General features: G+C 37.1%; 1 protein-coding gene across 6 annotated transcripts in view; it reads right to left on the reverse strand.

The window, feature by feature from the left end:
• Positions 1–14,925, reverse strand: part of RBM6 (RNA binding motif protein 6) — a 75,015-nt gene extending 60,090 nt beyond the window's left edge. For 5 of the 6 annotated variants that reach the window (XR_015741675.1, XM_026725675.2, XM_026725669.2 and 2 more), the window contains exons 1-2: positions 14,832–14,925; positions 11,940–12,022 (exon numbers count right to left, since the gene is read on the reverse strand). Coding sequence is in view for 3 of the 6 variants with exons in the window: in XM_026725675.2 (XP_026581460.1) it covers positions 11,940–11,983 (44 nt within the window). In the remaining 3 variants the exon portion in view is untranslated. Of the gene's footprint in view, positions 1–11,939; positions 12,023–14,526; positions 14,550–14,831 lie in introns of those variants that run through there. The other variant, XM_087924099.1, reaches the window with a different exon arrangement.
• Between the last annotated feature and the right edge of the window lie 699 nt (positions 14,926–15,624).

Raw genomic sequence — 15,624 nt, forward strand, 5'->3', positions numbered from 1 at the left:
ATGGTTGTAACTTTTGACACAGATCATAAGTCTCTTTGTTCAGTGTCCTGGTAACTTCAACCGTTGAACAAATTATTGTAATTTGAAGACTACCTATATTCAGATTGAAAGCACAAAAGATATTTCAAATCCAACATAAATATACTTGTACAATTCAGAAGCTCCTTAAACAAGTTGCACCTTTCCCATAGAAATTAAAGACACATTAATTTATGGGACCTGTTCAAGCCTAGGAAAAGGTGTAGCTTTTAAAGGAGTTTATAAACTCTCCAGAGCAGCGGTCACCAACCGGTGGGTCATGGCCCACTGGTGGGCTGTGAGAAAATTTTGATGGTCCACAGAGAAACCTCACTCCCAGAGCACCCCCCCACAAAGCAATTAATCCAGGCTGCACAGAAACACAAGGCTGTGCTGCCCACATGGCCTGCGGCAACCCTCCCTGCCCACTCACTCCTTACCCAGCAAACTTGCCTGCTAAATTGCTATTTTTCCTTTTTCCGACCATCAGCTGTTCTGCTGTGCCGGGAGATTTAAATTAGCTAGGAAGCAGTAAATGGGTGGATTTCTTGCTTTCTGGCTAGTCTTTAGATCTTCAGCTCTGCTTTTAAGCACAGCCGCACCTCCCTTGAGACTGAAGGTTTTATTATTCAGTGCAGACTCACGGCAAGCAAATTTGAGAGACTGAGCTAGCCAATGGCAGATAGATCACTGAATGAATCTGTGATTCTGTGAGCAACTCAATCTGTCTGCCTGCTTTGCCTGAGTTTGGGTAAAAGTTGCTCTTTTATTATAAAAATTTCAATATTTACATACATGGTATGTTGTGAGTTAATTTTGTAAGTTTGCTTGCTAGCAAATTTTATGAGTTTGCTTGCAAGCAATTTTTATGTGACAGATTGAGCTAGCCAATGACAGATAGATTTCTGAATGAATCTGTGATTCTGTGAGCAACTCAATCTGCCTGCCTGCTTTGCCTGATTTGGGGTAAAGTTGCTCTTTTTTTATAAAAAAATCAATATTTATATAAAAATTTGTATTTACATACAAGCCATGCCCAGCCAGTCACATGACCAAACCACACCCACAAATTAGGCCGTGCCCACAGAACCGGATAGTGGTCCCTGGGATTTAAAATTATGTGTTTGGTGGTCCTGAGGTCCAAAAGGTTGGCGACCCCTGCTCTAGAGTATACGCATATGGTAGAGAGAGAGAGAGAGAGAGAGATGGCAAAAAGCTTTTGCCCCAGAAATGATCATCAGAACATTTACAAAAAACAATTCTTTATGATTGCTTAATCCTGCAGAATTGTACTGATCTTTTATAGTATATCGATCAAGGATTGTACATATTCACCACTATCACTTTATACTGGGGAACCTCAGGTACTGGTTAACAAGTTAAGAATGTCCTTGCTTGTGTAAGTAGCACTTACAGAAACAGTTTAATTGTAGTAGGCTAATTTACTTTCAAGTGTATCTGTGGAACCTCAATCATCTAGGGCAGGAGTGTCAAACTCGCATTGTCACAGAGTCGTCACGTGACGTATCGCAACTTTTTTCCTGTTTGCTAAACCAGGTGTGAGCATGGCCAGCGCATGATGCATCCAGCCATGGGCTGAGAGTTTGATACCCCTAGGCAATATTTTTTTCCAAGGCCCACATGAGAAACTGGGATTGTTGTGGAGTGCTGAACCAATGTAACTTAATTTGATGTTCTCAAGCTCCATCAGTTCATCTCCTCAGGCTGCTCCAGAATAGGGATGAGTGCTGGGCAGCACAGAAAAGTGCTTTCTCTCCAACTGACTGATGGAACACGGAGCGACTGCTTTAAAGCCAGACCTGACTTGGCTTCTTCTCCTGCCCAATGCAGAATGCTTTTTACATTTGATTTCTTATTTCCGATTAATTTCATGAGCACCGGAAAGCAACAGCCAAAGGGCCAGATGTGGCCCGGGGGCTGTAAACCGCCCAGGTCTGATCTAGGGTCTACAAATCTTAATGCTTTCTTGTACTGCTTTAGAGAAGTTTAAATCTAAAACTGTAAGTGGAGTTTAATAATTAATATTCCAAAATTCACAAATGTCATTGATCAATAAAGGTAGTCCTTGATTTACAACCATTCATAGTTATAATGGCACTAAAGTAAAATGACTTATAACCTGTTCTTGCACATACAACCATCACAGCATGTCCATGGTCAAGTGATCAAAATTCAGGCAACTGGCAACCAGCATGTATTTACGATACTTGCAACATCCCGGGGTCAAGTGATTGCCATTTGCAACCATCCCAGCCAGCTTCTGACAAGCAAAGTCAAGGCGGGAAGTAATGGTGGCAAAAAAAAAGTCATAAAATCGAACACAATTCTCTTAAACCCCACCTTACTTAACAATGGAAATGTTGGTCCAAATGTGGTTGTAAGTTGAGGACTACCTATAAAAGGTGTAAAATCATTTTTCTCCTACATTTAGAGAACAAGTACAAGGGGAGACTGTACAGAAAGCTCAATGAAATATGTACATTTATATTTGCAAAACATCAAAGTTTCGCATCAAACCACTGTTTTGGAAAACATATGTGAAATATGTCAAAGATAATAAAGAGTTGATAAACAAAGCAGCTGATAAACAAAAATTAACAGGCCAGACAAATACTATGGGTTTACAGAAGTGTTTGCAGAATCTAAAGCTCAAATTACCAATGTCTTAAATGCTTTTACAACATTTAAAGATCTCTTATCATAGGTTTGAAATAAAGGGTGATCTCAACTTCTTTTGAAATAAATTTAAAAGATACAACATTGAGAGATATAGTCCTTATAATCACAACTGCAACTGAAATTTATGGTGTTAGTCACTGCAGTCATAAAGAGAGTCAGTTCTGTTTTCACAACTTATATAGCAGTCATTAAGTGAATCCAGCTTCCGCTATTGCTGTTTTTGCCACAAATATGTCATAAATTTTTTTTAAAAAAAAATCCCATAATCACATAATTGCAGGACACTGCAACTGATTGTAAATGCCAGCTAGTTGCTAAATGCCCGAGTTGTGATAACATGATCATGGGGGTAGTTCAAACCTTGTACGCATGAGTATAAGTCATAAATTACTTTTTCTGAAGCTGTTGTAACTTCAAACTGTCATTAAATGAACAGTCATAAGTGAAGGGCTACCGATACTGAGGGAAGGAGAACATTACACATATAGCAGTGTACCGTAATATTATTTCACTTCTTCCATGGCAATACCCCACATTATTTTGAAGGATCATCCAAGCCTCTGGAATTGATTTCAGGGGTATAATAGGGTTTGGTGAAATTCATTCAAGTGTAAGAAACACTGGCATTAAATTAAAAGCCATTTTCTCATGAGAGACTACTATTGAATAAAAAAACACAGAATCAGCAGAAAATAAATTCTTGTGGTTTCTGAAAGGAAACCTATCAGAAAATTTATGAAAATATAATCTTTTTTAATAATAAAACTAAATAAACATGCTCAGGGACATCTGATAAATATTCTAAATTTAGAGATGTTTCAGGCAGATTTTATTTATTAAAAGATAGGTCACTGAAGATTTTTTTATAACTTAGCAACTACAGGTAAGACATTACATTATTTTAGGATAATTTGTTAAAGGAGTAAGAAGAATGAAATACAACACTGTATGACAATCTTCCCTACAAAAATGTTCAAAGCCTATCCCAATTTTTCCTGGAGAGTTCAAAAAATGATGCCTAAAAGGAAATGGGGATTACCTTTCTCCACATAATTCACCTGAATTACAAAAGGAATTCTGTGGCAGGAAAATTTAATTTAAAACTACGCCAGATCTCTAGTGCAAATATCAATGCAGGTTTTGCAAACTATTGCAATTTAATATTCACAATATATGGAATCAAATATCTACAGCTAAATAACCAAGCTGCAAGTAGCAATCAATAATAAAAGGTTATGAAATTTAAAGCTAATTGACAAATATATTTCTCTAAACTGGATAATCAGCACAGCAACTCAGTATGAAAATAATGATCAGCAAGCAACAATTCTTATTTTTTAGAAGTTTGAAATAAGATACACTTAATAGTACTGGAAATGTGCAAATCGGACATATGTTAGAGCTTTGTTTCAGTACTACCATATGGTGACAAAGGTGGCAAAATGTGTATATATATTTTTCACCCTTATCACATCACTCAGGGCAACTTAGCAGGATGGAATCTGAGGTGCACCTAAAGAACTACTGTGAAAAATGTTCTAGAGATCTGTTGGATAAAATTGATCATATTTGCTCCAAGTTGGATGTCAGCTTTCTGATAAGACTTATGGACTTGACAGAGGCATGTCTGGTTCTGTTATCTGGTATGGATTTGAGCCTGTTAAAGCAAGCTATGAACTTGGCCACTGTATATAAAATACATGTCCCTCTGGTTGGCTAAGATTTCCTGGGAGATGATACATGGCTGCATCCAGAGTGGTGAATTCATACTTGAGGAAAGGTGGATACTTTAAAAAACAGTGTTCCACTCTCTTACTGGGTGATATTGACAAATACGAACACAAAACTGCTTCAAAATAACTATATGCCTTTCTGGAATGATATTAAAAAGGACTTATTAAAATGGAATAAACTGCATTTATCACTATAGGGTAGTAATTTCTGTAATTAAGATGAATGTTTTACCAAGGATGCTTTTTTGTTGTTTCAGACATTACCAATATTTGCAAATGGTATTCCATTTAAACAATGGCAAAGGATATTTCTAAGTTTATATGGCAAGGGAAAAAACTGTTATGGTTTTCCGGCAGCAGATGAGGATGGCAGAGGTCTCTTAACAGCAAGGACGAAAGGGAACCAGTCAGGGAGTCTGGTGAGGACTTGGACGAGGGTCCTGCGTCTGATGCAGGAATGGGGCCAGGACTATTGGAGAGTGGGAGTTTTGGAGTTTTTGGAGTCTGGCATCAGTGAAGCAGAGGACGCTGGGGAGCCTGTTCCCAGTGCACGTGTGCGCAGGGCTGCTCGAAGGAGAGAGCAGCTGAAGCAGCAAGGGCGACTCGGGAGTAAGGCTGGAAGGTGATTGCCCCTCCCATAAGGGAAAAAAAACAGTCCTCGGGGATGTGCTCTTTGCAGGAAGCAAAGAAGTTCTTTAGACTCTAAGTCCTTGTTGAAGCCTTACGAACTCCGGTTTGTTTTTGAAACTTCCGTCGGTTGGTATTTATCAGTAATTAGACTTCTGTTCTTGGCAGCCTTTTACAACCTTGAAAGGGTTTGCTTTTATCTCGGACAATTAGGTTTAAATGACTCTTGGCTGGGAATACAAAGAATTCCCAGCGCCACATTAAAAAAGGTTTGCTTTTATACAGTTTGTGTTTGTTTAATTTGAACAAGGCTTGGGTCAGAACAAAACCAAGAATTAGATATATACTACAGCAAGATATTAAAGAAAGAGGGGGTTTAGGTTTACCAGATTTGAAACTGTATTTCGATATTGATTGTTTGGTCTGGCTAAGAGTGGGTGAACCTCCAGAACAAGAGGCTACTTGATTTAGAAGGTCATGAATTCAGATTTGTATAGCACCGTTATTTTTATGGTATGAGAAGGTTAAAATAAAAGTTGAATTTAACAACCATTTTGTTAGATGTGCCATTCTAAGATTTGGAATAAATATAAAACAAGGTTTTCTATGAAGATGCCTCTTTGGGTATGTCCTCAGGAAGCCTTTTTCAGAAAAGAAAGGATGGCGAAGCCGAATTGGTAGACTTATGGTAAAATCATGTTTTAATTTTGGTGATCCTATCCTCAAGTCTAAGGAAGAGCTAGAGGCCATTGGTTTACATATTTACAATTGAAAGAAGATTTAAATTAGACAGAGAGAGTTATAGGTTTGACTTTATTAAAAACGAATTGGAAATCCTACTGTGTGGTAGTGATGAACATATTATTGCTAAGGTCTATAAAACATTATTGAATTTGAATTTGGAAAGTGAATATGTAAAGCATTGTTATTATTCACTGGGCAAGAAATTTTGAATATAATGTAAAGCTTGATAATATGTGGACAAAAGGTTTAAAATTTACACTACATTACAATTTAAATTTTTAAATTACAATTTAAAAGAAATTTCCTATAAGATTATGTTTTGTTGGTATTTAACATCAGATCATGAATATATAAAGGCACTTCATGGAAATGCAAATGAAGAGAAGGGATTCTTTATCATTTATGGTGGACATGTAATAAAGCAAAGAAATATTGGAGTAGGATTAAGAAGATTCTTAAAGTAAATATAAAGATAAAACCAGAAACTTTTTTTTGGGGGGGGGGGTTAATGGAAAAAGACTTGGGGGGGAATTGGAACTTTGATGCTATATATGTTGACAGCAGCAAGATTACTTTATACACAAAAATGGAAGGACACTTTGATCCTCACAATGGACGAATGGCTCCCAAAGTTGAATGGAGTTAGCAGAGGTGGCTAAATTGACAGCTTTGATAAAAGAAAAAAACACAATTACTTTAGTTTCTGCTTCTCAGAAACCGCTTCTGAGCTTTGTGCCTGAGGTAGAAAAAATTAAACTTTTTGGCGTTTTACTGATTAGAAAGAATTGTGGTTATAGAAATGACTACTTTATATTATTATTGTAAAAATAAAAAGTTAAGCTTTGATGTTACTATTTTATTTTATTGCAGCAAAGGGAGTCAGAAGTCAATGACTTTTCTTTCTTTTTCCCTTCTTTTTCACACTTTTCCCTTCCCTTCTGCCCCCTATTTGTCCTATTATTTGTTTTTGTATTTTATATTATAAACTAATAAAAAGGACAAGTTGCTAAAAAATATAAAAAGAAAGCCCTGAAGGAAATGGTTTATCTGCAAATCTTTCAATTAGCTTTGAGGCCTGAGTAGGAGATTGAAACTTCATTGACTGAACTTGTGTATAATCACTGATGAGGGAGAATGCTTCCATACTTGATCTCCATCTCAGTGGCTTTCAGTATTCTTCTTAGCAAGCCTAGGGAATAGAGAGAAAGAGACTGTGGTGCAATGATTCCCTTTCTTCCGAAGTTGTTAGTAAAGGAGAGATCTGACTCCATATTCCTCCTTTGTACAATCCCTCGGGATTCTCTCCCCATTCCTGTGTAACCTCAACATAGAGCTGATGGATGAGATAATCTGCCAGAGTTAGGTATCACCAGTATGCATGAATTCATCACAAACGGAATTGGGAGATACTTGGCTCATTTCCTGAATGGATTGCTTCAATATACTCAATACACAGCTGCTCTTGATGGCCACTCAGAAGTTTATACTGGTCCAGAATGCAGTGGCATGGAAAATTATGGAAGCAAGAGTTCCCAGTAGGCTTCCAGGTGCAATTCAATGTACTGATTATCAGCTATAAAGCCTTTCATTATTTGTAAGACTGCCCTTCTCCACTTGTTTTTTCTTGACCCACTGGCTTTGGCAGGTTGGGGCATGCTCTGGATGTCATCTATTAAACAGTACCATCTGGCAGGAAACTGGGAGTGAGCTTTTTCTTTCACAGTTCCTGCTGGTTATTGGTACACAATAACAATGATATTTGTTTGGCTCTGACCCTGTTTGCATTTTATAAATCCTTGAAGACCTGAATGTTCTCCCAGGCATGAGGTCTATATAGATTGGGTGAGCCCATTGTTGTGATTGTCTTTGGCATTACTATAGTTATGTGCTTTTATTGATCATTCTCGAATGCTGCTGTGTTATTACTGATCATATTATTATTATTCATTATTTTAGCTTGGAGTTTTGATTCCTATGTTCATTGCCCAGAGTCATGATTCCGAGGTAGGTAGCTCTATAAATTGATAGAATAATCCTTTGCAAATGCAATTTGATCACAATCTGCCCATTTTTAATCTCTCTGACACTGTTGAACATACACAACAATTAACAGACCAGAATAGGACCAGGAAATGCAAAAAGGAGAAGAGATACAGTTCACAAGGAGAAAAAAATACAAATAATGCTTACAATTATTTATATGATCTTATTTATAGATAAATGAAACAGGATAGAAACCCAGTAACAAAAGTGACTAAAATTCTAAAATGTGTAAATAAAGTTAAGACTGAAATGCTGTAAAAAGAAAGAAGGGATGGGATGATAAGAAAGGGAATGTAATGGAAAATTCAGTTAACATTGTAGGTTCAGGTAAGAATGGGAATCTGAATGATTAAAAATTAAATAGTCATAGAAAATTCTGAAACACACAAACATACAAAAAGAGATCCTGTGAAAGAATGAAGTGTCCATATGTGGAGAATTCTGAATCAGTGACAGGATAGTTAAGATACAATTGTCCCAACTCAGCTGATTTAGAAAACAATGTGCATTTCCTTAATCAAGTTGTACTAAAACACTAACTATAATACTAAAAAAATGTAGAAGAAGAATGTTTTAGGCACTGAAAAAAGCAGGGCATCAGTGCAAGGCAGATCTCCGTAAATAAATTATTTCATTAGTAAGTCACAATTAAGAAAGCATCTCTATTTGTCCAACTTATTTGTCCATTCATAAGAGGGCCTCCAAAAATGTTGAGATATTTTGTCTTTAGTCTCTGAAAATTGGTACTGAAATTAAGATAAAATATGCTACAGTTCTTACAAACGACATCATTTTTAGAATCTCCCATTTTCATATTTCTTGTTTTGATGTTCTTTAAAAAAATTATTGCTACTATATAAACCTGGTCACCTAATGATCTTTTCTCTCATCAAATAACATTCAACAGGAACATACTTTACAATGCTATATTGTATGATGAACCTAAGACAAACGTTATAAGACTCCTTTCAACAATATGCTATTCTCAGAAATCCTTTAAGATGTAGATTAACAGCGTCAAACTTATAATGACACCTTGTCATCATGTGACATATCGCAACCGTTTCCCCACTCGCTAACCCAAGGGTCGATGTGACTAGCGTGTGATGTATCTGACTCACCGGCACCAAGTTTCATAACCTGATGTAGACACTTCCATATGCTTTTAGGATGTTAGTCCCAAATGGAATGCATCCAAGTGTTCTTACTGCCTCATCTATCTTACATTATTGGTAATAAGGTTTCTGGTTTGATTAATTTTCCCTAAGCAAAAGATTATAGATTTCCTGTTGTACAAAAAACTATGTACAATCCCCCCCCCCCCCGCCCCAAAGCCATGCAAATATTCTACAAGATGAGAAAGTGTGACAAATAGTCAAATTTTAAGCTGGTGTAAAAAAAATACCACCACCCATAGAACAGCATTCCATAAACAAGATGCTGTAAGTAAGAAAGCCCTTTCCCATATTTATACCTCATATGACGTTTTGGTGCTATGGTGGGAGGTGATGTTTTCTTTGTAGTGTGGAAGTACTGATTTATTTTTGTCTTTTTATTGGCTGTCATTGTGAGCCACTAAGATAATTTTATATAATATTGGTGGCTATACAGTAAAAGTTCAATAAATAAATAAAACATACAAGTCTACCTAAATCATGTCCTCAAATCTTTAGGTCCTAAACAATTTGGGTATGAAATAACATTACATCACTTTGAATGTGGATTGAGAGTACACTATAAATCAGTGCAGTAGCTATATTTTATTAAATTATTTCATAATGGTTAAAGTAAATCTTAAATAGCATCTGCACAATGAACCTTCCTGGGCTTGCTCTTTCTTGCAAGAGCTGCTGTTGGGGATCATCATTGTCTAGAATGGACTAGGATGAGGTACAGGAAGAGGCAACCAGATGTGGGAAGTCTGATGCATTTGGTAGGGAATGGCTGCAAAAGCAGAAACACTTTCCCACTGTTTACAAGTATCACTGAATTGAAGCCACCATCAATATTCTGGTATGAACTAGAAGTATAATTTTTGAACTATTATAATCTATGATCTTATTAATCATTATCTTTGATTCACACTTATTTTTCTTTTACTAAATTCATCATTAAAAAAGTAGTTGATAAATCCATGCACCTTTTCAAATTCTAGCAAGTCACATCATACTCTTTAATCTGTGCAGTAGGGTTTTTTTTTTGTCAATAAATATATCATTTTAGTATACTTGGGTCACTACTGATCAAAGAAGTCTTTTATAGAACATGATCAATATTTTGCTTAAGACTTGTGTATGCAACTTGTATTTTAATAATATTCAGCAATCCTGAGCCTACAGCACTTGATATTTCTGATCTATGCCAATCCATCCTGAAACTACTCCATACTTCATTGGTACCTCCATAGATTTGTGCCTATCCAATGTGCATTTAGTAGGCATGCTATAGGAATCAAATGTAAATACATCTGCTTTTGTCTATTTTTTAATTATTGCACATTAATAATTTCAATTCATTTTCCCCAAAACTAAAAATGTGCTTTTCATTATTACTGTTAAATTTCTGCCTTTAGGTTCCCAGTCTGTGATATAATGAATGAATATTTGTTTTCTTATATTTTATTAATTAAATTGCAATTAAATTGAGACAACATAGTATGGTAAACTATAAACTATGGTTTATCACAGTAGTTAGGTTCATACTACATAATATACTAAAACAAAACAAGTCTTGCTACAGCATAGGCCGATGATGGCGAACCTATGGCACGCATGCCACAGGTGGAACACAGAGCCATGAGCCGCAGGCAGACTTACCTCATTGCACATGCGTGCACCTCACAGCTGATTTTCGGCTGGTTTGAGGCCTTTTCTGGCTTCTCAGAGGCTTGAAAAAAGCCTCTGCAGGCTTTGCAGGCCAAATATAGGCCTGTTTTGTCGCTTCTTGTAATACTGGAAGTGATGAAATGGGCCTATTATTCGTCCTGCAAAGCTTGCAGAGGCTTTTTTCATATCTCTGGGAGGCCTCAAACCGGCTGAAAATCAGCTGTGAGGCGCAGTGCACATAAGGGGGTGGCAGGGGGAGGGGATTGCACACGCATGCACAGGGGGTGTGGGGGAACACATTGCCTTCTGGGTGCTGGCACGTGAGCCGAAAAAGATTAGCTACCACTGGCATAGGCTGATGTGTGAATTCAGAAAATATACAATAATTGCTGTTAGTAACTTTTCAGAAGTTCTAGAAGACTCTATAATAGTGTAAGGTAAAAACCAGAAAGCCACAGCAAAGTACTAGGTAGCCTCAAATGTATGTCAAACTAATTGCTCTTTGATCATATAAAAATGAAATTATCTTATTTGACCATGCATAATGTCCTAAAACTAGGCAAACACTTCTCTGCATATTAAGACCAAAGCAACTCAAAAAAAGTTTCACATATCTCTGTAATATGCAATACCATAAATTTCTCTTACTTTTTTTAAATACCATTTAAAAAACTGCACTAGCATAGTTATATTTCTCCAAGAGCATTCTAATTACATTTTTATTATGGGCATCACATCTTTGAGTTGCACATGGTGTAATTATACTGAATATATTCATAGGACAAAAGTCAGCCACACTAGACAAACCAAATAACACAATATGTTAAACTATTGAATGTTTCCTTTTGAATCTTTCAGCCATAAGCTACAATCCAGGTGACATGTAACTTTTCATTTTTAATATTACATGTAATTCTCTAAATTCTTGGATTCTATTAATCCCATGAAGAGAAAGTGCTATTTCAAGCACCTAAGCTATGTACATAAAGAATCTAATTTGCTGTTACTGTACATAAGCAGGACCACCTGCAAAATGTTGCCGTTTAGGTTGTTCCTGTTCAACATTTCAGCTAGGTCTTTCCTCCTCTATAATGTTCCATTCAATTTCCCTTCACTTATCTCTTTTCTGGAAAAGCATCAACTACCCTCCCCCAAATCCTACTTTTATCCAGTTGTAGTAAATGGTATTGCACAATGTCAATGTAGGACTGCTATCATCAATAAATATATTTCATATTAAAATACTTACCGGAAAGGACCCATTCTATTAGTTGAATGAGGATGTCCCCACATTTTGTTCCAACAGACACTAGATAGCAAATTCTGAAGAATCTATGGAATAGAAGAGTAACAAGAACAAAACGTAATTATCCTAAGTAAGCTATCTAAATCAGCAGGCATATTAGCTGATCAATCTATTTAAATCTTTCATATTTTCTTGAAACACTTAGCTAAAAGTAATTCTGAGAGTTTATTTCAAATAATAAGATTAATTCAGAATTTCTAGGGTTCCATCTAGTTCACCACTACATACTATTGAAAGTGACCAGAGAGAAGTTTGAATTGATTCCAAAGAATTCTCATGTACCAGTTACATTATATTTTACCTTACTCAGAATGCTCTAATTAAAAGATATAAAAGTCCTTGGTGTTCTCTTAGCATGATTGTTTGCAGACATTTTATTACCTGACTAGGTAATATCATCAGTACTTGTGTGGTTTGTGCCTGTTTATATAGAGTAGGTTTGGAGGGGTCAGGGCTAGAGTTTTTATTGTCTCCTTTCAATGGTGTGTAATTATGGTTTCTATCTATTGATGGGTGATTTGTATATTAAAATATATAATCTAGAAAACAAGCCAGCATCTTTCTCACATAATTACCATTTTTGGGCTTCTTCCAGTTATTTACATCAGTCTCTCCAATTTAGTGGCTTTCAGATACATTGGCTTATATCCTTATTATCACCAAATCAATCTGAAGGCCAGTATATATCAAACAGCTTTTATATTCAGTAAATGTGGTAAACACCTCTTCCCCTCCAATTTTTGCTTCTTCACAAAAGATAGCTAGTTTGCCATTTTCTCAAACAATTAAACTCTCATTTAATTACATTGTGTTGTATAATAGAAACCTCTATTTAGGACAAGCCTCAAACTGCTCTTTTATGGGAGGATTCATAGGAAGTTTCTTAATACAGTAATGAAAACCTAGAAACCAGACATTAGAAATATCAATAGAGAGAAACAAATAGTTCTTTCAGTTAATGTACATTCTGTCTTGCCCGTAAGGTCACATTCTAACCAAGAAAAAAAAATCCTTAAGCAGTAAGACTACATAGCTACTAAATAGAATTCAGTGACAAATGCACACTATTTCTTATTTTCACAAATATGACATTCTCCTTTTAACACAAAATACACAGTTTCCTAGAACAAAGAATCCAAAATCTCCTTGTTCGATTTAGCAAAAGTGAACTGGAATACAGAGCACAAGAAGCAGAGCAAATTATCTGATAAAGACATCCACAACAAGCTCAAGATTCTAATGTATTTAGCAAGAAAACAAATTGCCTACCAGCCTTGCTACAAATTCTAAGCTTACTCCTTAAAACCTCTTCAGCAACTTCAGTTGATTCAGCTCCTGGCAGTATATTTTGTTTATTTTTCTTCCACTTCCACTTGCACTGACCTTGTTTGTTTTTAAACCCAATTCAAAATATTAACTTTAAAGGTCTTTATAATTTAAACCCAAGATGTTCTAAAAGTTCAACAGCTTCCATTAGAGCCTGAAGTTCCCAACAGATACATGGGATTCCCTTACTTATCACTAACTGATTGATGCACAAGACTTGCCATATAGGATAAGATCTCTTCAGCATTGTTGTCTAGATACTGAAGCCATTTTTCCTGCTCAACGTTCAACAAACCTGTGAAAACTATCTTTTTAAATTCACGTTTAACAGTATCATTTTTAAAAAAATGTTAAGTAATTAAAGCTTTATTTGTATGAGCAACAACTATACAAAACCTGATAAAAAAAATTGCACCATATAAACCATGTATTTGCAGGCATGCCTTACTATCAATAACTTTTTTAACAATTATAGATCTAACGCTAACAATTTATGTTTGATAAATATTTTAATACTCAAATGTAAGTATGGCTTAATGAAACTATTTAATTTGCTTTGGTTATATTTATTCAATTTGTACCTGAAATACAAGCATTCCAATTCACATTGATGCAAACATACAAAAATTGCGTAACACTTAATTTGGGGGAGGGGGGAAATACATGCAACAGTTGCCATTTTAGAAAGGAATTCTATCTGTATAACGAAGTGGAAACAGGCTGACAATTAACTACTTTAATTAACGATATGAACAGAACAGATCTGACTACATAACCTCACTAGAGAGCCCAAAGAAGTCCTACTAAGCCCAATTAAATATAACAGCTCTATACAAAGAGGCTCAACAGCAGCGATTTTCCTACGGGAGAAAAACCCGCTTCCGCTTTCTGCACCATTACTTCAAATTACTGACTGCTCCTATTCAAACTGCAATGCTCCTCGACGGCAGAAGGAATAAGCTACCCTAAACAAAGATCAGAGGTATAACAACTGGGCCTGTAGTAGCAGCAGCGGTTCTCAAGGTAATCGGGGAAAGACGTCTTCCGACGCTGTTAACCGAAGAGACGGGCTTTTAAGATGCGTTCTTGTCGATTCCAACCTCTCAGGTAACCGCCCGAGACCCCGGTCGCCCTTCCGTTTCTTTACAACCAGCAACACCCTCTCTCCCCAAACTATTTTTTCTTGGCCCTTTATCCAACTCACCTTCGGAAAACAAAGCAAACACCCCTCCCCCCCGCCTCTCTATTTGCTCCGAGGCGTCACGGCTGGACGTGCGGGAGACTCAGCCTCGGCCGCGGCCCTGTCAGTGCGAAGCGCATTTCCCGCGTATCGTATCTCCCAGGCCAATCCTTCCCTCCCCTCCACCCCCCGCTGACGCCCCTCCCCAACTCCAGAGCGGGTGACGCTCCGACGCAGGCGATGAACAACGGTTAAGCACGTCCCCGCCTCCCCTTCCCCGCCCACCCCGCCGCCGCGCGCGAGGATCCTGAGGAGAAATAAATGCCCACCAGGCAGGCTCAATCCACCGCCACTCTCGAGGCCTTCAGCAGAGCCGCAGCAGAGCTGCAGCACCGAGCCAGACGGAACCGGAACTTCCGCTACATCCTGCCACGTGACGCGCGGCCCCTACGTCTTGCGGGGCGTGGGTGGGGTTTGCGCCTGAGAGACTCGCGTAAAAAACAAGGCGGGCTGCGTTCTTTCCCGAAGAGCCCGCGTTTGGGTCTCCCCTGAGGATGTTTTGTATTAAATGTTTTCCTTCTGCCTTTTAAATCGACTCATAATGTAATTTGGCGTTACATTAATCCCGGAGTGAGATCAAAGATCTGGCAAAGTAAAATCGGGAATAATTTGAGAATGGAAAAATACAGCAAACGCCTCTTAATCTGACGTTTGCAAATATCTTATCCCTGAATACATAATTAATTTATCCACGCCTACCATTACAGACATTATGAATATTAAAACTTTCTAAGCCATGGCCTTATAAATGTGAGCTGCATTGTATTAAAACATCAAATCCTGAGAACAAAATGACATCGTTTATGAAGGTGCTGAAGAGTATTGGGCCTAAGACAGAACCTTGGTACCCCATTGCATATTCCACTCCATACAGATGAAGAAAGTACATATTGACTACAATTTGTCTGCCAGTTACAAATGCATCTGGTCATAATGCTGTCTATCCCACGTTTTTTTAATCTTACCAAGAAGTAGGCTGTGATTTGCCTAATCAAATGCCTTACTGGAGTCCAAGTATGCTATGTTTATAGCATTTAATAGCTTTGTTGAAGAAGCAATAAT

The sequence above is a fragment of the Pseudonaja textilis genome, chromosome 2, assembly GCF_049901715.1.
Source record: "Pseudonaja textilis isolate UNSWEBS1 chromosome 2, rPseTex1.2, whole genome shotgun sequence".
Classification (NCBI taxonomy): Eukaryota; Metazoa; Chordata; class Lepidosauria; order Squamata; family Elapidae; genus Pseudonaja; species Pseudonaja textilis.